This window comes from Pseudophryne corroboree, chromosome 2, assembly GCF_028390025.1.
Source record: "Pseudophryne corroboree isolate aPseCor3 chromosome 2, aPseCor3.hap2, whole genome shotgun sequence".
Lineage (NCBI taxonomy): Eukaryota > Metazoa > Chordata > Amphibia > Anura > Myobatrachidae > Pseudophryne > Pseudophryne corroboree.
The window spans coordinates 650,145,202-650,170,925 of NC_086445.1; the positions used below are offsets into that span (position 1 = coordinate 650,145,202).

At 48.9% G+C, this 25,724-nt stretch overlaps 1 protein-coding gene across 1 annotated transcript in view; it reads right to left on the bottom strand.

The window, feature by feature from the left end:
- MYO19 (myosin XIX) overlaps window positions 1–25,724 on the bottom strand; it is a 450,559-nt gene that overhangs the window by 341,889 nt on the left and 82,946 nt on the right. Inside the window, exon 4 of the mRNA XM_063955000.1 lies at window positions 3,359–3,472. Coding sequence (XP_063811070.1) covers window positions 3,359–3,472 — 114 coding nt within the window. The remainder of the gene's footprint in view (window positions 1–3,358; window positions 3,473–25,724) is intronic.

Sequence of the window (25,724 nt, forward strand, 5' to 3'; positions counted from 1 at the left end):
CCCCCATTGCAACATATCCCCGTCTGCAGCGTCAGTCAGTGTCCGTGTCATCCTGCATAATTGCAGTGCACGTTTATGAGAATGTACCACAGGGGACCCCGAGGAGGCAGTATCAGAACAAACAACCATAGAGTATTGGATGACCTGAGAAATAGTCCCCCTCAGAAAGACTAACCATTCTGGCTCTCTAGCTAGTAACTGTGCTAAAACAGTACAATCCTGATTACAAGGTATGGAGTCTTCCTGGGCAGACAAATCCTCTGCAGCATATGAAACAGTGTCCCTAGACATGTTATACATACACACCAAACACCCCTCAAACACACAGGGTACTGGGTAGACAAAGCTTCCCCCCCAAGCATGGCAGAGAGACACAGAGATTGGAGCCAACCCACACACAGCGCTATTAAAGTACAGGGAAACCCTAAACCTGCGCTGACTGTGTCCCTTAATTGGTGACACAGTCTTTACACAGCCTCCCCTCCCTTCTACAACCCCCTGGTACCGTACAGATAGCTGGAGTCGCTCTGGAGGGACCTGTGCATCCACAGGCAGTGAGCTGCAGGCAGGAAAATGGTGCTGAACACTGCTGGGTCCGCTCTGAGGAGAAGCTCCCCCCCCCCCCCCCCTCAATGGCGCTGTCTTCCCGCTCTTTGAACAATATACTGGCCGGAGGATTTTGTGCTAACCTTGATCCACAGACCCCGACAGACTTGTTTTCGTCACTGTAGGGTCCGGAGCTGGCTCATGGCGCCCCTCACAGCACTGCACCGCAGTACCGCTGAGCCTTCCAGGAACGCGGTTAATACCGCGCTCCTACCCTTTAGCCTCCCTCTTCACACTGACCCCCCGCTTGTAAGGGGGACAGTGACTCACTCGCCACACTTCAGCTCCCTGAGGGGGTGGCGGCTAGCTGCCGGGGTGTGCGTTCCCCTGTGACGGGGCACGATCTGACCCCTCTGGAGCTCAATGTCCAGTCAGCAGAGGCAGTGGCTCAAGACCCCGCAGGGGGGACACTGCTCCCCCCCTCAGTCCCTCGATGCAGGGAGGCTGTCGCCAGCAGTCTCCCTGTAAAATAACAAACTGTAAAAAAACTTTTTCTAAGAGAACTCTGTAGATCTCCCCTAGCTGTGACCGCCTCCTCCCGGCACATTTTCTAAACTGAGTCTGGTAGGAGGGGCATAGAGGGAGGAGCCAGCCCACACTATTAAACTCTTAAAGTGCCAATGGCTCCTGGTGGACCCGTCTATACCCCATGGTACTAATATGGACCCCAGCATCCTCTATGATGTTCGAGAAAAGAGTAGAGTTTTCTGTAGAGCAAGATTCAAATTGCCTTGACAGAGGCATGGAACAGTATCTGATTCACCTAAGCAAGGGTCTCTCAATTAGTACAACAGTTTGACATTTCCATGAGCAGGAAGATTACCATTAGCTCACAGCACAGAGCAACACAGCAGGAGTCTCTAGCAGTTTGAAACATTTTTAATAAATGTAATAAGGCTGTAGAAAGCGCAACGGAATATGCCAGAACTATTTAAGTAAATAATAATCAAGCAATGGGCAAGGTGCTTTTATGTGTTGCTGAATTATGAAATAGTGATCCTGGGCCAGATGTATCAAGCCTTGGAGAGTGATAAATTGCACAGTGATAAAGTACCAGCCAATCAGCTTCTGTAATTTTTCAAACACAGCCTATAACATGGCAGTTAGGAGCAGATTGGCTCAAGTTATCACTCGCCGAGGTTTGATACATCTCGGCCAATGGGCCTAATTGTGAGTTGATCGCAGCAGCAAACTTGTTGGCAGTTGGGAAAAACCATGGCCCTCATTCCGAGTTGTTCGCTCGGTAAAATTCTTCGCATCACAGCGATTTTCCGCTTAATGCGCATGCGCAATGTCCGCACTGCGACTGCGCCAAGTAAATTTGCTATGCAGTTAGGAATTTTACTCACGGCTTTTTCATCGTTCTGGCGATCGTAATGTGATTGACAGGAAATGGGTGTTACTGGGCGGAAACAGGCCGTTTTATGGGCGTGTGGGAAAAAACGCTACCGTTTCCGGAAAAAACGCAGGAGTGGCTGGAGAAACGGGGGAGTGTCTGGGCGAACGCTGGGTGTGTTTGTGACGTCAAACCAGGAACGACAAGCACTGAACTGATCGCAGATGCCGAGTAAGTCTGGAGCTACTCAGAAACTGCTACGAGGTGTGTAATCGCAATATTGCGAATACATCGGTCGCAATTTTAAGATGCTAAGATTCACTCCCAGTAGGCGGCGGCTTAGCATGAGCAAATCTGCTAAAATCCGCTTGCGAGGGAACAACTCGGAATGACCTCCCATGTCCACTGCAGGAGGGGCAGATATAACATGTGCAGAGAGAGTTAGATTTGGGTGTGGTGTGTTCGAACTGAAATCTAAATTGCAGTGTAAAAATAAAGCAACCAATATTTACCCTGCACAAAAACAAAATAACCCACCCAAATCTAACTCTCTCTGCAAATGTTATATCTGCCCCCCTGCAGTGCACATGGGGGGGTAATTCCAAGTTGATCGCAGTAGGATTTTTGTTAGCAATTGGGCAAAACCATGTGCACTGCAGGGGAGGCAGATATAACATGTGCAGAGAGAGTTAGATTTGGGTGGGGTGTGTTCAATCTGCAATCTAATTTGCAGTGTAAAAATAAAGCAGCCAGTATTTACCCTGCACAGAAATAAAATAACCCACCCAAATCTAACTCTTTCTGCACATGTTATATCTGCCTCCCCTGCAGTGCACATGGTTTTGCCCAATTGCTATCAAAAATCCTGCTGCGTTCAACTTGGAATTACCCCAATGGTTTTGCCCAATTGCTAACAAACTTGATGCTGCGATCAACTCAGAATTACCCCCAATATCTTAAGTTGTCTAAAACAAAGTGTGCAAATATAGTGATTAGCATTTTTTGAAAAATAGTCACAGATATAGCTAATAGTAATTTGATTAAATATTTGGGTAATGTAAAAGTAAATACTGAAAATGTCATAGCGTAAATGAGAAATAGGTTTAATACACAAACAGGACATATGGAAACGTGTAGCCGCCAAACCAGTTATTTCTGAATTGTTGCCCATAACAAATAAAACAATGAATATGTGTGCACTTTGCTTGTTTTGCTACATGTTAAAAGACTCTCCATGTTAAATTAAAATAGTTATTCTGTTTTATTAATAGTTTGGAGATGCGTTCTATCGATTTATATTGATGAAACATGAGTTCTGCCATCTCTAAATGCAAACTGAACTATACAAAGAATATAGATTAGAGTAAACAATAAACCATCATTTTCTGCAAAGTAAAAAGAAATCAGTTATATTACCTTCCCAGCACCACTCTCCCCACTGACAATTGTAGACTGATTTACTGGATTAATCTGATTTTGTAGGTTCCGGTAGGCTTGTTCTGCCACAGTGAAGATGTGTGGTGCACAGCTCTGAAAGCAAAAGTAAAACAAAAAATAAATTAAGTCTCCAGTCATTGAAAACTGTAACAGGACGGCCAAACTATACCTCTTTCATAGAGATACGTTCAATTTGCCGGCTGTCTGGATCCCGGCGGTCAGAATACCGACGCCAGAATCCTGATAGCCTTCAATGGCGCTAGCCAGAATCCCACCAAAAAAGGAATATTCCCACTCGTGGATGTCCACAATGCCTGTAGAGTGCGAAGAGATCCTGTGGCGAGCGCAGCGAGCCACCGAACCCGCAAGGGGACTATTTGCGCTCGCCACCGAGCCGGCATTCTGGTGGGCGGGATGCCGCTGTCAGGATATGGACAGCCGGCTTCCTGCCCAACGGTAAATCAAACTGAATCCCTTTCATATATCCCTATACCAGGCCTGCTGGGCCCTTTTAAAACATACTATGTACATCTCTAGGTTTACAGCATGCACTTAAAACTAATCAACAGGAATACTAAATATATAATAAGATTTTACTCACCGGTAAATCTATTTCTCGTAGTCCGTAGTGGATGCTGGGAACTCCGTAAGGACCATGGGGAATAGCGGCTCCGCAGGAGACTGGGCACAACTAAAGAAAGCTTTAGGACTACCTGGTGTGCATTGGCTCCTCCCACTATGACCCTCCGCCAGACCTCAGTTAGGATACTGTGCCCGGAAGAGCGGACACAACAAGGAAGGATTTTGAATCCCGGGTAAGACTCATACCAGCCACACCAATCACACCGTATAACTCGTGATACTATACCCAGTTAACAGTATGAAATATAACTGAGCCTCTCAACAGATGGCTCATAACAATAACCCTTTAGTTAGGCAATAACTACATACAAGTATTGCAGACAATCCGCACTTGGGACGGGCGCCCAGCATCCACAACGGACTACGAGAAATAGATTTACCGGTGAGTAAAATCTTATTTTCTCTGACGTCCTAGTGGATGCTGGGAACTCCGTAAGGACCATGGGGATTATACCAAAGCTCCCAAACGGCGGGAGAGTGCGGATGACTCTGCAGCACCGAATGAGCGAACTCTAGGTCCTCCTCAGCCAGGGTATCAAACTTGTAGAATTTAGCAAATGTGTTTGACCCCGACCAAGTAGCTGCTCGGCAAAGTTGTAAAGCCGAGACCCCTCGGGCAGCCGCCCAAGAAGAGCCCATCTTCCTCGTGGAATGGGCTTTTACAGATTTAGGATGCGGCAGTCCAGCCGCAGAATGTGCAAGTTGAATCGTGCTACAGATCCAGCGAGCAATAGTCTGCTTTGAAGCAGGCGCACCCAACTTGTTGGGCGCATGCAGGATAAATAGCGAGTCAGTCTTTCTGACTCCGGCTGTCCCGGAAACATAGATTTTTAGGGCCCGGACTACATCCAGCAACTTGGAGTCCTCCAAGTCACGAGTAGCCGCAGGCACCACAATAGGCTGGTTCAAATGAAACGCTGAAACCACCTTTGGGAGAAATTGGGGACGAGTCCTCAATTCCGCCCTATACATATGGAAAATCAGATAAGGGCTTTTACAAGACAAAGCCGCCAATTCTGACACACGCCTGGCCAAAGCAAAGGCCAACAGCATGACCACTTTCCACGTGAGATATTTTAGTTCCACGGTTTTAAGTGGTTCAAACCAATGCGACATTAGGAAATCCAACACCACGTTGAGATCCCAAGGTGCCACTGGGGGCACAAAAGGGGGCTGAATATGCAGCACTCCCTTAACAAATGTCTGAACTTCAGGTAGTGAAGCCAGTTCTTTTTGGAAGAAAATCGATAGGGCCGAAATCTGGACCTTAATGGAACCCAATTTTAGGCCCATAGTCACGCCTGACTGTAGGAAGTGCAGAAATCGACATAGCTGAAATTCCTCCGTTGGGGCCTTCCTGGCCTCACACCACGCAACATATTTCCGCCATATGCGGTGATAATGGTTTGCGGTCACTTCTTTCCTAGCTTTAATAAGCGTAGGGATAACTTACTCCGGAATGCCCTTTTCCTTCAGGATCCGGCGTTCAACCGCCATGCCGTCAAACGCAGACGCGGTAAGTCTTGGAACAGACAGGGCCCCTGCTGCAGCAGGTCCTGTCTGAGCGGCAGAGGCCATGGGTCCTCTGAGATCATGTCTTGAAGTTCTGGGTACCAAGCTCTTCTTGGCCAATCCGGAACAATGAGTATAGTTCTTACTCCTCTCCTTCTTATTAGTCTCAGTACCTTGGGTATGAGAGGCAGAGGAGGGAACACATACACCGACTGGTACACCGACGGTGTTACCAGAGCGTCCACAGCTATCGCCTGAGGGTCCCTTGACCTGGCGCAATATCTTTTTAGCTTTTTGTTGAGGCAGGACGCCATCATGTCTACCTGTGGCCTTTCCCACCGGTGTACAATCATTTGGAAGACTTCTGGATGAAGTCCCCACTCTCCCGGGTGGAGGTCGTGTCTGCTGAGAAAGTCTGCTTCCCAGTTGTCCACTCCGGGAATGAACACTGCTGACAGTGCTAACACATGATTTTCCGCCCATCGGAGAATCCTTGTGGCTTCCGCCATTGCCATCCTGCTTCTTGTGCCGCCCTGTCGGTTTACATGGGCGACCGCCGTGATGTTGTCTGACTGGATCAGCACCGGCTGGTGTTGAAGCAGGGGTCTTGCCTGACTTAGGGCATTGTAAATGGCCCTTAGTTCCAGAATATTTATGTGTAGGGAAGTCTCCTGACTTGTCCATAGTCCCTGGAAGTTTCTTCCCTGTGTGACTGCCCCCCAACCTCGAAGGCTGGCATCCGTGGTCACCAGGACCCAGTCCTGTATGCCGAATCTGCGGCCCTCTAGAAGATGAGCACTCTGCAGCCACCACAACAGCGACACCCTGGTCCTTGGAGACAGGGTTATCAGCCGATGCATCTGAAGATGCGATCCGGACCACTTGTCCAACAGAACCCACTGAAAGATCCTTGCATGGAACCTTCCGAATGGAATTGCTTCGTAAGAAGCCACCATCTTTCCCAGGACTCGCGTGCAGTGGTGCACGGACACCTGTTTTGGTTTTAGGCAGTCTCTGACTAGAGATGACAATTCCTTGGCCTTCTCCTCCGGGAGAAATACTTTTTTCTGTTCTGTGTCCAGAACCATCCCCAGGAACAGTAGACGCGTTGTAGGAACCAGCTGCGACTTTGGAATATTCAGGATCCAGCCGTACTGTTGTAGCCCTTCCCGAGCTAGTGCTACACCGATCAACAACTGTTCCCTGGACCTCGCCTTTATAAGGAGATCGTCCAAGTACGGGATAATTAAAACTCCCTTTCTCCGAAGGAGTATCATCATTTCGGCCATTACCTTGGTAAATACCCTCGGTGCCGTGGACAGACCAAACGGCAACGTCTGGAATTGGTAATGACAGTCCTGTACCACAAATCTGAGGTACTCCTGGTGAGGAGGGTAAATGGGGACATGCAGGTAAGCATCCTTGATGTCCAGTGATACCATGGAATCCCCCTCGTCCAGGCTTGCAATCACCGCCCTGAGCGATTCCATCTTGAACTTGAACCTTCTTATATAAAAGTGTTCAAGGATTTTAAATTTAAAATGGGTCTCACCGAACCGTCCGGTTTCGGTACCACAAACATTGTGGAATAGTAACCCCGTCCTTGTTGAAGGAGGGGTACCTTGATTATCACCTGCTGAGAATACAGCTTGTGAATCGCCTCCAGCACTGCCTCCCTGTCCGGGGGAGCTGTCGGCAAGGCAGATTTGAGGAAACGGCGAGGGGGAGACGTCTCGAATTCCAGCTTGTACCCCTGAGATACTACTTGTAGAATCCAGGAATCCACCCGTGAGCGAGCCCACTGGTCGCTGAAGTTCTTGAGACGGGCCCCCACCGTACCTGGCTCCGCCTGTGGAGCCCCAGCGTCATGCGGTGGACTTAGAGGAAGCGGGGGAGGACTTTTGTTCCTGGGAACTGGCTGTATGTTGCAGCTTTTTCCCTCTACCTCTGCCTCTGGGCAGAAAGGACGCGCCTCTACCCCGCTTGCCTTTCTGGGGCCGAAAGGACTGTACCTGATAATACGATGCTTTCTTTGGCTGTGAGGGAACATGGGGTAAAAATGCTGACTTCCCAGCTGTCGCTGTGGAAACGAGGTCCGAGAGACCATCCCCAAACAACTCCTCATCCTTGTAAGGCAATACTTCCATGTGCCTTTTAGAATCTGCATCTCCTGTCCACTGCCGAGTCCACAATCCTCTCCTGGCAGAAATGGACATTGCGTTTATTTTAGATGCCAGCCGGCAAATATCCCTCTGTGCATCTCTCATGTACAAGACAGCGTCTTTAATATGCTCTACGGTTAGCAATATAGTGTCCCTGTCTAGGGTATCAATGTTTTCCGACAGGGAATCTGACCACGCAGCTGCAGCACTGCACATCCATGCTGAAGCAATAGCCGGTCTCAGTATAATACCTGAGTGTGTATATACAGACTTCAGGATAGCCTCCTGCTTTCTATCTGCAGGCTCCTTTAGGGCGGCCGTGTCCGGAGACGGTAGTGCCACCTTTTTTGACAGACGTGTGAGCGCCTTATCCACCCTAGGGGATGTCTCCCAACGTGACCTGTCCTCTGGCGGGAAAGGGTACGCCATTAGTAACTTTTTAGAAATTACCAGTTTCTTATCGGGGGAAGCCCACGCTTCTTCACACACTTCATTTAATTCATCAGATGGGGGGAAAACCACTGGTAGTTTTTTCTCCCCAAACATAATACCCTTTTTTGTGGTACCTGGGGTAATAATAAGAATTTACTCACCGGTAATTCTATTTCTCGTAGTCCGTAGTGGATGCTGGGGACTCCGTAAGGACCATGGGGAATAGACGGGCTCCGCAGGAGACTGGGCACACTATAAGAAAGATTTGGTACTACCTGGTGTGCACTGGCTCCTCCCTCTATGCCCCTCCTCCAGACCTCAGTTAGGATACTGTGCCCGGAAGAGCTGACACAATAAGGAAGGATTTTGAATCCCGGGTAAGACTCATACCAGCCACACCAATCACACCGTATAACTCGTGATATTAAACCCAGTTAACAGTATGAAATACAACTGAGCCTCTCAACAGATGGCTCAACAATAACCCTTTAGTTAGGCAATAACTATATACAAGTATTGCAGACAATCCGCACTTGGGATGGGCGCCCAGCATCCACTACGGACTACGAGAAATAGAATTACCGGTGAGTAAATTCTTATTTTCTCTGACGTCCTAGTGGATGCTGGGGACTCCGTGAGGACCATGGGGATTATACCAAAGCTCCCAAACGGGCGGGAGAGTGCGGATGACTCTGCAGCACCGAATGAGAGAACTCAAGGTCCTCCTCAGCCAGGGTATCAAATTTGTAGAATTTAGCAAACGTGTTTGCCCCTGACCAAGTTGCAGCTCGGCAAATTTGTAAAGCCGAGACCCCTCGGGCAGCCGCCCAAGATGAGCCCACCTTCCTCGTGGAATGGGCTTTCACTGATTTAGGATGCGGCAATCCAGCCGCAGAATGCGCCAGCTGAATTGTGCTACAGATCCAGCGAGCAATAGTCTGCTTTGAAGCAGGAGCACCTATTTTGTTGGGTGCATACAGGATAAAAAGCGAGTCAGTTTTCCTGACTCCAGCCGTCCTGGAAACATAAATTTTCAAGGCCCTGACTACGTCCAGTAACTTGGAATCCTCCAAGTCCCTAGTAGCCGCAGGCACCACAATAGGTTGGTTCAAGTGAAAAGCTGATACCACCTTAGGGAGAAACTGGGGACGAGTCCTCAATTCTGCCCTATCCATATGGAAAATCAGATAAGGGCTTTTACATGACAAAGCCGCCAATTCTGACACACGCCTGGCCGAAGCCAAGGCCAATAACATGACCACTTTCCACGTGAGATATTTCAGATCCACGGTTTTAAGTGGTTCAAACCAATGTGATTTTAGGAAACTCAACACCACATTGAGATCCCAAGGTGCCACAGGAGGCACAAAAGGGGGCTGAATATGAAGCACTCCCTTTACAAAAGTCTGAACTTCAGGCAGTGAAGCCAGTTCTTTCTGGAAGAAAATCGACAGAGCCGAAATCTGGACCTTAATGGAACCCAATTTTAGGCCCATAGTCACCCCTGACTGTAGGAAGTGCAGAAAACGACCCAGCTGAAATTCCTCTGTAGGGGCCTTCCTGGCCTCACACCACGCAACATATTTTCGCCAAATGCGGTGATAATGGTTTGCGGTTACTTCTTTCCTGGCTTTTATCAGCGTAGGAATGACTTCCTCCGGAATGCCCTTTTCCTTTAGGATCCGGAATTCAACCGCCATGCCGTCAAACGCAGCCGCGGTAAGTCTTGGAACAGACAGGGCCCCTGCTGTAGCAGATCCTGTCTGAGCGGTAGAGGCCATGGGTCCTCTGATAACATTTCTTGAAGTTCCGGGTACCAAGCTCTTCTTGGCCAATCCGGAACCACGAGTATCGTTCTTACTCCTCGCCTTCTTATTATTCTCAGTACCTTTGGTATGAGGGGCAGAGGAGGGAACACATAAACCGACTGGTACACCCACGGTGTCACTAGAGCGTCCACAGCTATCGACTGAGGGTCCCTTGACCTGGCGCAATATCTCTTTAGCTTCTTGTTGAGGCGGGACGCCATCATGTCCACCTGTGGCCTTTCCCAACGGTTTACCAACAGTAGGAAGACTTCTGGATGAAGTCCCCACTCTCCCGGGTGTAGGTCGTGTCTGCTGAGGAAGTCTGCTTCCCAGTTGTCCACTCCCGGAATGAACACTGCTGACAGTGCTAATACGTGATTTTCCGCCCATCGGAGAATCCTTGTGGCTTCTGCCATGGCCACCCTGCTTCTTGTGCCTCCCTGTCGGTTTACATGGGCGACTGCTGTGATGTTGTCTGATTGGATCAGAACCGGCTGGTTTTGAAGCAGGGGCCTTGCCTGACTTAGGGCATTGTAAATGGCCCTCAGTTCAAGAATGTTTATGTGTAGGGACGACTCCTGACTTGACCAAAGTCCCTGGAAATTTCTTCCCTGTGTGACTGCGCCTCAGCCCCGAAGCCTGGCATCCGTGGTCACCAGGACCCAGTCCTGTATGCCGAATCTGCGGCCCTCTAGAAGATGAGCACTTTGCAGCCACCACAGTAGAGACACCCTGGTCCTTGGAGACAGGGTTATCAGTTGATGCATCTGAAGATGCGATCCCGACCACTTGTCCAAGAGGTCCCACTGGAAGGTCCTTGCATAGAACCTGCCGAATGGAATTGCTTCGTACGAAGCCACCATTTTTCCCAGGACTCGTGTGCAGTGATGCACCGATACCCGTTTTGGTTTTAGGAGGTCTCTGACTAGAGATGACAGCTCCTTGGCTTTCTCCTGCGGGAGAAACACTTTTTTCTGTTCTGTGTCCAGAATCAATCCCAAGAAACAGTAAGCGTGTGGAAGGAACCAGTTGTGACTTTGGAATGTTTAGAATCCAGCCATGCTGTTGTAGCACTTCCCGAGATAGTGCTACTCCGACCAGTAACTGCTCCCTGGACCTCGCCTTTATTAGGAGATCGTCCAAGTACGGGATAATTAAAACTCCCTTTTTTCGAAGGAGTATCATCATTTCTGCCATTACCTTGGTAAACACCCTCGGTGCCGTGGACAGTCCAAACGGTATTGTCTGGAATTGGTAATGGCAATCCTGTACCACAAATCTGAGGTACTCCTGGTGAGGAAGGTAAATTGGGACATGCAGGTAAGCATCCTTGATGTCCAGGGATACCATGTAATCCCCCTCGTCCAGGCTTGCAATAACCGCCCTGAGCGATTCCATCTTGAACTTGAATCTTTTTATGTATGTGTTCAAGGATTTCAAATTTAAAATGGGTCTCACCGAACCGTCCGGTTTCGGTACCACAAACAGTGTGGAATAGTAACCCCGTCCTTGTTGAAGTAGGGGTACTTTGACTATCACCTGCTGGGAATACAGCTTGTGAATTGCCTCTAGTACAGCCTCCCTGCCCGAGGGAGTTGTCGGTAAGGCCGATTTGAGGAAACGGCGGGGGGGAGGCGCCTCGAATTCCAGCTTGTACCCCTGAGATACTACTTGGAAGGATCCAGGGATCCACCCGTGAGCGAACCCACTGATCGCTGACATTTTTTAGGCGGCCCCCCACCGTACCTGGCTCCGCCTGTGGAGCCCCACCGTCATGCGGCGGATCTGGAAGAAGCGGGGGAGGACTTTTGTTCCTGGGAACCTGCTGCGTGGTGCAGCTTTTTTCCCCTTCCTCTGCCTCTAGACAGAAAGGACCCGCCTTTTCCCCGCCTGTTTTTCTGGGGTCGAAAGGACTGTACCTGATAATACGGCGCTTTCTTAGGCTGTGAGGGGACATGGGGCAAAAATGCTGACTTCCCAGCTGTTGCTGTGGAAACAAGGTCTGAGAGACCATCCCCGAATAACTCCTCACCCTTATAAGGCAAAACTTCCATGTGCCTTTTAGAATCTGCATCCCCTGTCCACTGCCGAGTCCATAAGCCTCTCCTAGCAGAAATGGACAATGCACTTATTCTAGATGCCAGCCGGCAGATCTCCCTCTGTGCATCTCTCATGTACAAGACTGAGGCTTTTATATGCTCTACGGTTAGCAATATAGTGTCCCTGTCCAGGGTGTCAATATTTTCTGACAGGGAATCTGACCAAGCAGCAGCAGCACTGCACATCCACGCTGAAGCAATAGCTGGTCTCAGTATAACACCAGTGTGTGTATATATAGACTTTAGGATAGCCTCCTGCTTTCTATCAGCAGGTTCCTTTAGGGCGGCCGTATCCGGAGACGGTAGTGCTACCTTTTTAGACAAACGTGTGAGCGCTTTATCCACCCTAGGGGGAGTTTCCCAACGTGACCTATCCTCTGGCGAGAAAGGGAACGCCATTAGTAATTTTTTTGAAATCACCAATTTTTTATCAGGGAAAGCCCACGCTTCTTCACACACTTCATTTAATTCTTCAGATGGGGGAAAAACTATTGGTAGTTTTTTCTCCCCAAACATAATACCCTTTTTTGAGGTACCTGGGTTTATATCAGAAAGGTGTAAAACCTCTTTCATTGCCTCAATCATGCAACGAATGGCCCTAGTGGACATTAAATTTGACTCATCGTCGTCGACACTGGTATCAGTATCCGTGTCGACATCTGTGTCTGCCATCTGAGGTAGTGGGCGTTTTAGAGCCCCTGATGGCCTTTGAATTGCCTGGGCAGGCACGAGCTGAGAAGCCGGCTGTCCCGCATTTGGCATGTCGTCAAATTTTTTATGTAAGGAGTCGACACTTGCACGTAATTCCTTCCGTAAGTCCATCCACTCAGGTGTCTGCCCCGCAGGGTGTGACATCACATTTATAGGCATCTGCTCCGCCTCCACATAAGTCTCCTCATCAAACATGTCGACACAGCCGTACCGACACACCGCACACACACAGGGAATGCTCTTAAAGGAGACAGGACCCCACAAAAGCCCTTTGGGGAGACAGAGAGAGTATGCCAGCACACACCAGAGCGCTATATAATGCAGGGACTAACTGAATTATGTCCCCTATAGCTGCTATAATATTTACTGCGCCTCAAATTTGTGCCCCCCCTCTCTTTTTTACCCTTTTCTGTAGTGTAGACTGCAGGGGAGAGTCAGGGAGCTTCCTTCCAGCGGAACTGTGAGGGAGAAATGGCGCCAGTGTGCTGAGGGAGATGGCTCCGCCCCTTTTTCGGCGGACTTTTCTCCCGCTTTTTTCTGTATTCTGGCAGGGGTAATTACCACATATATAGCCTCTGGGGCTATATATTGTGGTTATTTTGCCAGCCAAGGTGATTTTATTGCTGCTCAGGGCACCCCCCCCCCCCAGCGCCCTGCACCCTCAGTGACCGGAGTGTGAAGTGTGTATGAGGAGCAATGGCGCACAGCTGCAGTGCTGTGCGCTACCTTGGTGAAGACTGAAGTCTTCTGCCACCGATTTTCCGGACCATCTTCTTGCTTCTGGCTCTGTAAGGGGGACGGCGGCGCGGCTCCGGGAACGAACACCAAGGACGGGTCCTGCGGTCGATCCCTCTGGAGCTAATGGTGTCCAGTAGCCTAAGAAGCCCAAGCTAGCTGCAAGCAGGTAGGTTCGCTTCTTCTCCCCTTAGTCCCTCGTTGCAGTGAGCCTGTTGCCAGCAGGTCTCACTGTAAAATAAAAAACCTAATATATACTTTCTTTCTAGGAGCTCAGGAGAGCCCCTAGTGTGCATCCAGCTCGGCCGGGCACAGAAATCTAACTGAGGTCTGGAGGAGGGGCATAGAGGGAGGAGCCAGTGCACACCAGGTAGTACCAAATCTTTCTTATAGTGTGCCCAGTCTCCTGCGGAGCCCGTCTATTCCCCATGGTCCTTACGGAGTCCCCAGCATCCACTAGGACGTCAGAGAAATCAGAAATATGCAACACATTTTTCATTGCCGTAATCATGTAACGGGTGGCTCTATTGGAATGTACACTAGTCTCATCATCGTCGACACTGGAGTCAGTATCCGTGTCGACATCTGTGTCTGCCATCTGAGGTAGCGGGCGTTTTAGAGCCCCTGATGGCTTTAGAGACGTCTGGGCAGGCACAGGCTGAGAAGCCGGCTGTCCCACATCTGCTATGTCATCAAACCTTTTATGTAAGGAGTCGACACTGTCGCGTAATTCCTTCCACATAACCATCCACTCAGGTGTCGACCCCGCAGGGGGTGACATCACATTTATCGGCACCTGCTCCGCCTCCACATAAGCCTCCTCATCAAACATGTCGACACAGCCGTACCGACACACCGCACACATACAGGGAATGCTCTGACTGAAGACAGGACCCCACAAAGCCCTTTGGGGAGACAGAGAGAGAGTATGCCAGCACACACCAACAGCGCTATATAACACAGGGATTAACACTATAACTGAGTGATTTTTCACAATAGCTGCTTGTATACACAATATTGCGCCTAAATGTAGTGCCCCCCCTCTCTTTTTTACCCTTTTGTAGTCTGGAAACTGCAGGGGAGAGCCTGGGAGCGATCCTTCCAGCGGAGCTGTGAGGGAAAATGGCGCCAGTGTGCTGAGGGAGATAGCCCCGCCCCTTTTTCGGCGGACTTCTCCCGCTTTTTTCTCTGTATATCTGGCAGGGGTATTTTACACATATATAGTCTCTATGACTATATTATGTGTTATTTGCCAGCCAAGGTACTCAATATTGCAGCCCAGGGCGCCCTCCCCCAGCGCCCTGCACCCATCAGTGACCGGAGTGTGAGGTGTGCATGGGAAGCAATGGTGCACAGCTGCAGTGCTGTGCGCTACCTTGATGAAGACCGAAGTCTTCTGCCGCCGATTTCCAGGACCCTCTTCTTGCTTCTGGCTCTGTAAGTGGGACGGCGGCGCGGCTCCGGGACCGGTCGACCGAGGCTGGGCCTGTGTTCGATCCCTCTGGAGGTAATGGTGTCCAGTAGCCTAGAAGCCCAAGCTAGCTGCAAGCAGGTAGGTTCGCTTCTCTCGTAGCAGTGAGTCTGTTGCCAGCAGATCTCACTGAAAATAGAAAACCTAAAATAAACTTTCTTTTTCTAAGAGCTCAGGAGAGCCCCTAGTGTGCATCCAGCTCAGCCGGGCACAAAATTCTAACTGAGGTCTGGAGGAGGGTCATAGAGGGAGGAGCCAGTGCACACCAGGTAGTCCTAAAGCTTTCTTTAGTTGTGCCCAGTCTCCTGCGGAGCCGCTATTCCCCATGGTCCTTACGGAGTTCCCAGCATCCACTAGGACGTCAGAGAAATATAGTTTTACTGAATCTACCGCAAATACTGTACAAGAGCTACCATATTTGTCTGAATATAAATGCAGTTACGTGACTTGTGTAACATACAGTAAGTTCATTATGTAACTGAATGGTATTCAATTTAAATACTGTATATAAAACATTTGATTGAATGATTGAAGTCTGTAAAACTAACTATAGCATTCTGTCAGAATGTAGCTATTTAAAAAGACAGTATACAGATAAGAAGACAGATTTTGGTCAAATATTAAACATAAAATTATGGCTCTCCCAGTATGCTCAATGTCACCTCAATTCTAGTGAATGTGCAATATCCAGTTCATACAGATGTGTCCTCATACATCTTGCCTCAATACGCCATGCACCACGAGATGCCTGGCGTGAGTGAGCTGGCAGATCCTGGGCAACTCTGCTAACTTTGGGCATCTTTATTTGCCAAAATACGTCTTATTCGCATCACTATGTGGATAGGACGCACAAGCAGTTTATACTGATTAAAATGATATGCGGCATGTCTATAGTCTGTGTGGGACTGTGGCTGTATCTGCATATGGAATGCTATATTACAGTGATTTCCAGGAAAACATTGTAACGTAGCACGTCCTATGCAGATACATCTTCAGTCTCACACAGAATATAGGCATGCCACTATAATTTTAATCCGCTGCTTGTTCATCTTATCCACATAGCGATGCGCATAAGACACATTTTTACAGAAAAAGTTGCACATAAAGACGCTCGGCGCTACCGAGTCGTGCCACAGCATGGCGTGACTAGAAGGGCTGTTTAATGTGATTTCAGCAAGGATAAAAGAGACACATCTGTACTGTATATCAAATGACTAATGGAGTTAAAATCTGTAATCTGGAATAAAATAAATCTAATGCCAAGGCTTGTGGCCATGTATACATATGCCTAGGGCTGAATAAATGTTGTTGTTTTTTTGCAGGAAAACTACCTTACCAATAAAATAGTCAATATGATAAGCTTTCAATGTTATTAAAAAGTATAAATACTCCCAGCACCACAAATGTGTTAAACACACTGTAGTGCCCCCAGTTCACATTATGCCATGCAGAAACCCAAGTGCCCTGCTACCTCCCAGCGCTCCACATGCCACAGTGCACCATGCTGGTGATGTAGCTGTGTGTGAGGGCCTTTGGGTCACCCTGTTGTTAATCCTGCACTGCAAATGTTTTCTGTATAGCACTTGTTTCTGATCACATAGGATTTTGCCTACAGTTATACACATCATTAATGCTCAGCAAATTAGAACCGAATATCTATTTGAATGCCCATGAAAGTACCAAGAACATAACACATTACGCTACAGGGTTGTTTTGAGGAAAGATAGTGAATGCATATCAAAGCTCCCCTGAAACAAAGCCAGGAAATGTATTTTTCAATGTCTACAGTATGTGTATATAGCCATTGTCTATCTCACACTAGGAATATATGGCATTGCAGTGTTCGGAAATCAAGAGTAATTTCATCAATGTTTTTACTCATAATCTTGAAAAATGCTGCATTTGCTCTGTGGAGTTCTTATCTGAGAACTTTTCAATAAACTGGCCGCTTGTGGTGGAGATTTTTCTCTATTTTCCAGCATTCTTTCCTGCCTTTAATCACTGACAGACCACTTCGTACGATGGGGATGTCCCAAAGCTCCCAGAACGGGTGGGAACGTGCTGAGATGCCTGCAACAACGTATGTCTAAACTGGGCATCCTCTGCAGCCAGGGTATCAAACCTGTAAACTTGACAAATGTGTTTGACCCTGACCAGGTAGCGGCCCGGCAAGTTGCAAGGCCAACACACCCCGGGCAGCCGCCTAGGAAGAACTTACAGGCCTAGTGAAGTGGGCTTTGAGAGGCTGAGGAATAGGCAAGGCCGCCGAAGCGTGGGACTGTTGTACATGTAAGTCTAATCCAACGGGCAAGGGACTGCTTGAAGCAGGACAACCCTTTTTGACAGCATCATAGAGCACAAAAAGGAATCCGATTTTCTGACAGCAGCAGTCCTCTTTACATAAATTCTCAGGGCTTGTACCACATCCAATGAATCAGGAACTGTGGAAGTGGACGAAGCCGCTGGAACCACAATTGGCTGGTTTAAGTGCAAGGCAGAAACTACCTTTGGCAAGAACTGTTGTCGAGTCCTTATGAAAGACCAGGTAGGTGCTTTAACAGGACAAAGAGCCAAGTTCCAAAACGCGCCTAGTGGATGCCAAGGCTAAGAGCATAACCGTCTTACACGTAAGAAATTTGTCCTCTATCGACATCAGAGGTTCAAACCAAGAGGACTGTAGAAAGGACAAAACCACGTTTAGATCCGAAGGTGTCGTGGGCTGCACAAAATAAGAATTTACTTACCGATAATTCTATTTCTCGTAGTCCGTAGTGGATGCTGGGGACTCCGTAAGGACCATGGGGAATAGCGGCTCCGCAGGAGACTGGGCACATCTAAAGAAAGCTTTAGGACTATCTGGTGTGCACTGGCTCCTCCCCCTATGACCCTCCTCCAAGCCTCAGTTAGGATACTATGCCCGGACGAGCGTACACAATAAGGAAGGATTTTGAATCCCGGGTAAGACTCATACCAGCCACACCAATCACACCGTACAACTTGTGATCTGAACCCAGTTAACAGCATGATAACAGAGGAGCCTCTAGAAAAGATGGCTCACTACAGCAATAACCCGATTTTTTGGTAACAATAACTATGTACCAGTATTGCAGACAATCCGCACTTGGGATGGGCGCCCAGCATCCACTACGGACTACGAGAAATAGAATTATCGGTAAGTAAATTCTTATTTTCTCTAACGTCCTAAGTGGATGCTGGGGACTCCGTAAGGACCATGGGGATTATACCAAAGATCCCAAACGGGCGGGAGAGTGCGGATGACTCTGCAGCACCAATTGAGAGAACTCCAGGTCCTCCTCAGCCAGGGTATCAATTTTGTAGAATTTTACAAACATATTTGCTCCTGACCAAGTAGCTGCTCGGCAAAGTTGTAAAGCCGAGACCCCTCGGGCAGCCGCCCAAGATGAGCCCACCTTCCTTGTGGAGTGGGCATTTACAGATTTTTGGCTGTGGCAGGCCTGCCACAGAATGTGCAAGCTGAATTGTACTACAAATCCAACGAGCAATAGTCTGCTTAGAAGCAGGAGCACCCAGCTTGTTGGGTGCATACAGGATAAACAGCGAGTCAGATTTTCTGACTCCAGCCGTCCTGGAAACATATATTTTCAGGGCCCTGACAACGTCTAGCAACTTGGAGTCCTCCAAGTCCCTAGTAGCCGCAGGCACCACAATAGGTTGGTTCAGGTGAAACACTGAAACCACCTTAGGGAGAAACTGAGGACGAGTCCTCAATTCCGCCCTGTCCGAATGGAAAATCAGATAAGGGCTTTTACAGGATAAAGCCGCCAATTCTGACACGCGCCTGGCCCAGGCCAGGGCCAACAGCATGACCACTTTCCATGTGAGATATTTTAACTCCACAGATTTAAGTGGTTCAAACCAATGTGACTTTTGGAACCCAAAACTACATTGAGATCCCAAAGTGCCACTGGAGGCACAAAAGGAGGCTGTATATGCAGTACCCCTTTTACAAACGTCTGAACTTCAGGGACTGAAGCTAGTTCTTTTTGGAAGAAAATTGACAGGGCCGAAATTTGAACCTTAATGGACCCCAATTTCAGGCCCACAGACACTCCTGTTTGCAGGAAATGTAGGAATCGACACAGTTGAATTTCCTCCGTCGGGCCTTACTGGCCTCGCACCACGCAACATATTTTCGCCATATTCTCTTGAAGTTCCGGTTACCAAGTCCTTCTTGGCCAATCCGGAGCCACGAATATAGTGCTTACTCCTCTCCATCTTATCAATCTCAGTACCTTGGGTATGAGAGGCAGAGGAGGGAACACATACACTGACTGGTACACCCACGGTGTTACCAGAGCGTCTACAGCTATTGCCTGAGGGTCCCTTGACCTGGCGCAATACCTGTCGAGTTTTTCCCAACGGTTTATAATCATGTGGAAGACTTCTGGGTGAAGTCCCCACTCTCCCGGGTGGAGGTCGTGCTGAGGAAGTCTGCTTCCCAGTTGTCCACTCCCGGAATGAATACTGCTGACAGTGCTATCACATGATTTTCCGCCCAGCGAAGAATCCTTGCAGCTTCTGCCATTGCCCTCCTGCTTCTTGTGCCACCCTGTCTGTTTACGTGGGTGACTGCCGTGATGTTGTCCGACTGGATCAACACCGGCTGACCTTGAAGCAGAGGTCTTGCTAAGCTTAGAGCATTGTAAATGGCCCTTAGCTTCAGGATATTTATGTGAAGTGATGTCTCCAGGCTTGACCATAAGCCCTGGATATTCCTTCCCTGTGTGACTGCTCCCCAGCCTCGCAGGCTGGCATCCGTGGTCACCAGGACCCAGTCCTGAATGCCGAATCTGCGGCCCTCTAGAAGATGAGCACTCTGCAACCACCACAGGAGGGACACCCTTGTCCTTGGTGACAGGGTTATCCGCTGATGCATCTGAAGAATAGATGCGACCCGGACCATTTGTCCAGCAGGTCCCACTGGAAAGTTCTTGCGTGGAATCTGCCGAATGGGATTGCTTCGTAGGAAGCCACCATTTTACCCAGAACCCTTGTGCATTGATGCACTGAGACTTGGCTCGGTTTTAGGAGGTTCCTGACTAGCTCGGATAACTCCCTGTCTTTCCCCTCCGGGAGAAACACCTTTTTCTGGACTGTGTCCAGGATCATCCCTAGGAACAGAAGACAAGTCGTCGGAACCAGCTGCGATTTTGGAATATTGAGAATCCAATCGTGCTGCCGCAACACTACCTGAGATAGTGCTACACCGACCTCCAACTGTTCCCTGGATCTTACCCTTATCAGGGAATCGTCCAAGTAAGGGATAACTAAAATTCCCTTCCTTCGAAGGAATATCATCATTTCGGCCATTATCTTGGTAAAGACCCGGGGTGCCGTGGACCATCCATACGGCAGCGTCTGAACTGATAGTGACAGTTCTGTACCATAAACCTGAGGTACCCTTGGTGAGAAGGGTAAATTTTGACATGAAGGTAAGCATCCTTGATGTCCCGAGACATCATGTAGTCCCCTTCTTCCAGGTTCGCAATCACTGCTCTTAGTGACTCAATCTTGAATTTGAACCTCTGTATGTAAGTGTTCAAAGATTTTAGATTTAGAATCGGTCTCACCGAGCCGTCCGGCTTCGGTACCACAACAGTGTGGAATAATACCCCGTTCCCTGTTGCAGGAGGGGTACCTTGATTATCACCTGCTGGGAATACAGCTTGTGAATGGCTTCCAAAACTGTCTCCCTGTCAGAAGGAGACATCGGTAAAGCCGACTTTAGGAAAACGGCGAGGGGGAGACGTCTCGAATTCTAATTTGTACCCCTGAGATATCACCTGAAGGATCCAGGGGTCTACTTGCGAGTGAGCCCACTGCGCGCTGAAATTCACTGAGACGGGCCCCCCACCGTGCCTGATTCTGCTTGTAAAGCCCCAGCGTCATACTGAGGGCTTGGCAGAGGCGGGAGAGGGTTTCTGTTCCTGGGAACTGGCTGATTTCTGCAGCCTTTTTCCTCTCCCTCTGTCACGGGGCAGAAATGAGGAACATTTTGCCCGCTTGTCCACGAAAATACTGCGCCTGATAATACGGCGTCTTCTCATGTTGAGAGGCGACCTGGGGTACAAACGTGGATTTCCCAGCTGTTGCCGTGGCCACCAGGTCTGAAAGACCGACCCCAAATAACTCCTCCCCTTATTAAGGCAATACTTCCAAATGCCGTTTTGAATACGCATCACCTGATAACTGACGGGTCCATAACCCTCTACTGGTAGAAATGGACAACGCACTTAGACTTGATGCCAGTCGGCAAATATTCCGCTGTGTATCACGCATATATAGAAATGCATCTTTTAAATGTTCTATAGGCAAAAATATACTGTCCCTATCTAGGGTATCAATATTTTCAGTCAGGGAATCCGACCACGCCAACCCAGCACTGCACATCCAGGCTGAGGCGATTGCTGGTCGCAGTATAACACCAGTATGTGTGTAAATACCTTTTAGGATACCCTCCTGCTTTCTATCAGCAGGATCCTTAAGGGCGGCCATCTCAGGAGAGGGTAGAGCCCTTACAAGCGAGTGAGCGCTTTATCCACCCTAGGGGGTGTTTCCCAACGCACCCTAACCTCTGGCGGGAAAGGATATAATGCCAATAACATTTTAGAAATTATCAGTTGTTATCGGGGGAAAACCACGCATCATCACACACCTCATTTAATTTCTCAGATTCAGGAAAACTACAGGTAGTTTTTCCTCACCGAACATAATACCCCTTTTTGGTGGTACTCGTATTATCAGAAATGTGTAAAACATTTTTCATTGCCTCAATCATGTAACGTGTGGCCCTACTGGAAGTCACATTTGTCTCTTCACCGTCGACACTGGAGTCAGTATCCGTGTCGGCGTCTATATCTGCCATCTGAGGTAACGGGCGCTTTAGAGCCCCTGACGGCCTATGAGACGTCTGGACAGGCACAAGCTGAGTAGCCGGCTGTCTCATGTCAACCACTGTCTTTTATACAGAGCTGACACTGTCACGTAATTCCTTCCAACAGTTCATCCACTCAGGTGTCGACCCCCTAGGGGGTGACATCACTATTACAGGCAATCTGCTCCGTCTCCACATCATTTTTTTCCTCATACATGTCGACACAAACGTACCGACATACAGCACACACACAGGGAATGCTCTGATAGAGGACAGGACCCCACTAGCCCTTTGGGGAGACAGAGGGAGAGTGTGCCAGCACACACCAAAGCGCTATATATATACAGGGATAACCTTATATAAGTGTTTTTCCCCTTATAGCTGCTGTATTGTTAATACTGCGCCTAATTAGTGCCCCCCTCTCTTTTTTAACCCTTTCTGTAGTGTAGTGACTGCAGGGGAGAGCCAGGGGAGCTTCCCTCCAACGGAGCTGTGAGGGAAAATGGCGCCAGTGTGCTGAGGAGATAGGCTCCGCCCCTTTTTCGCGGACTTTTCTCCTGCTTTTTTATGGATTCTGGCAGGGGTTAAAATTCATCCATATAGCCCTGGGGGCTATATGTGATGTATTTTCGCCAGCCAAGGTGTTTTTATTGCTGCTCAGGGCGCCCCCCCCAGCGCCCTGCACCCTCAGTGACCGAAGTGTGAAGTGTGCTGAGGAGCAATGGCGCACAGCTGCAGTGCTGTGCGCTACCTTGGTGAAGACAGGATGTCTTCTGCCGCCGATTTTCAGGACCTCTTCTGTCTTCTGGCTCTGTAAGGGGGCCGGCGGCACGGCTCTGGGACCCATCCATGGCTGGGCCTGTGATCGTCCCTCTGGAGCTAATGTCCAGTAGCCTAAGAAGCCCAATCCACTCTGCACGCAGGTGAGTTCGCTTCTTCTCCCCTTAGTCCCTCGATGCAGTGAGCCTGTTGCCAGCAGGTCTCACTGAAAATAAATAACCTAAACTAAAACTTTCACTAAGAAGCTCAGGAGAGCCCCTAGTGTGCACCCTTCTCGTTCGGGCACAAAGATATAACTGAGGCTTGGAGGAGGGTCATAGGGGGAGGAGCCAGTGCACACCAGATAGTCCTAAAGCTTTCTTTAGATGTGCCCAGTCTCCTGCGGAGCCGCTATTCCCCATGGTCCTTACGGAGTCCCCAGCATCCACTTAGGACGTTAGAGAAAAGGAGGTTAGATGTGCATGACATTCTGCAGGAATGTCTGTCCGGTAAAACAGACAATTTCTTCTGAAAGAAAATGGACAAGACCAAGATTTGAACCTTTATGGAGCCCAACCTTAGCCCATATCCACACCAGCCTACAAAAAGTGCCCCAGCTTAAAATCCACAGGAGGATAGCTTCGGCCCTCACACCAGGAGACGTATCGTTTCCATTTATGGTGGTAATGCTTTGATGTGACCGCCTTCCTTGCTTGAATCATGGTGGTAATAACTTTTCCCGGAAAGCCCTTCTCAGCTAGAAGGTTCCACTGAACCACCATGCCGTCAAACCAGGTAGACGAACGGCTCTTGCTGAAGATCTTCCCTTAGTGGCAGGTGCTAGGGGTCTTCTATGGCCATGTGCAGAAGATCCACGTAACAAACCCTCCGAGGCCAGTTGGGGGCAATGAGGATCGCTTGAGCTCCCTCTCTTCTGATTCTTTTTAGAACCTTGGGGAGCAACGGAATCGGAGTGAACAGGTATACCAACTGGTAATCCCATTAAATTGTCAGCGTATCCACTGCCATTGCCAGAGGGTCCCTCATCCTGGAACAATAGCACTGAAGCTTGTTGTTTAGTCAAGAGGCCATCACATCGATGTGTGGGCAGCACCACATATTGGTTATTTGTCGAAACACCTGAGGATGGAGACCCCACTCTCCTAGGTGGAGGTCGTGACGGCTGAGGATATCCGCCTCCCAGTTGTCGACTACTCTAATGAATATGGCCGACACTGCCTTTGCATTCTTTTCAGTCCAGAGGAGGATCATGGATACCTCCCTCATGAAGGCCATGTTCTTTGTCCTGCCTTGCCGATTGACATAAGCCACAGCCGTGCCGTTGTCCAACTGTACCTGAATGACTCGGCCTTGGAGCAGAGGAGCTGCCTGTAGCAGAGCATTGCATATCGCTCTGAGTTCCAGTATGTTTATAGGAAGACAGGCTTCGAGGTGTGACCACAACCCTGGAATTGTTTTCCTTAGATCACCGCTCCCCAGCCCCAAAGGCTGGCATATGTGGTCAAGAGAATCCAGTCCTGGATCCCAAACCTCCAAGAGGATTGCAACCACCACAGGAGGGAGATCCTGGTCTGTGGTGAGAGACGTATGACCCGGTGCACCTGCAGATGTGAACCCGACCATTTTTTCAGGAGGTCAAGTTGGAATATCCTCGTATGGAATCTGCCAAATGGAATGGCCTCGAAGGAGGCCACCATTTTCCCCAACAGACATGTGCAGAGATGTACAGAGAACCGGTCCTTCTGCAGAACAGCTCGAACCAAATCCTGAAGTGCTGTCACCTTGTCTGTGAGAAGAAATACTTTTTGAGCCACCGTGTCCAGGATCATCCTGAGAAACTGGAGATGCTGGGTTGGCTTCAGGTGGGACTTTTGAAAAATCAGAATCCACTCGTGACGTGATAGCGGGGAAGTCGTGCGGAAGATGCTGTCTAGCAGTAATTTCTTTGATCTTGCCTTGATCAGCAGATCGTCTAGGTATGGGACAATGTTAACACCCTGAATTCTGAGTTGGAACATCATTTCCACCATCACTTTGGTGAAGACCCTTGTGGCCATGAATAGGCTGAAGGGTAGCTCCTGGAATTGGTAGTGTTACTGCAGCAGAGCAAACCCGAGGTAAGCCTGATGAGACGGCCATATCGGTATATGGAGGTAAACATCATTTATTTCGAGGGAGACAAAGAAATTTCCCTCCTCCAGACCTGAGATCACTGCTCTCAGAGACTCCATTTTGAACCGAATAACCCGCAGATATGGGTTTAACGATTTGAGGTTAAAAATGGGCCTCACTGAACAGTCTGGTTTTGGTACAACAAAAAGGCTGGAATAGTATCCCTTGCCTTGTTGTTGAGGTGGCACAGGAACAATGACCTGGGTCTGAGCTAACTTTTGAATAGCCCTCTTTAACGTGAGGCGCATGGTTTCTGAAGCCGGTAAACCCGACTTGAAGAACCGGAGAGGTGGAAGACTTTCGAATTCCAGCTTGTAGCCTTGAGAGATCAGGTCTTTTACCCAGGCGTCCTGGCAGGAGCTGATCCAAATGGAGCTGAAGAATCTCAGACGAGCTCCCATCCTGAGGTCCCCCTGGAGTGGAGGGACACTGTCATGCTGAGGGTTTGGAGGAGACAGAGCTGACATTCTGTTCCTGGGAAGCAGAGGTGGCAGGTTTACCAGACTTACCTCTTGAACCTCGTGCCGCATTTTAAACACCTTGCGCCTTACTTTTAAAGTGCGCTGCCCGAAAGGATTGCAGAGATGGCCCAGTGTAGGAACATCTAGCTGGTGGAGCAGCCGAGGGAAGGTACATGGACTTACCAGCAGTAGCATTCGAAATCCAGGTATCCAATTCAGCCCCGAACAGCCAATCTTCTGTGAAGGGTAAGGCTTTCAAACTCTTTTTAGACTCCACATCCGCCACCCACTGACGTAACCACAACGCTCTATGTGCACAAACCGCCATGGTAAAAGTAAGGGCATTTATAACACCAATACCTTTGATGGTATCACAGAGGAAGTGGGCAGACTCCTGGATGTGCTGAATTAGTTACCATATCAGCTAGGGATTTATCCCCAGTA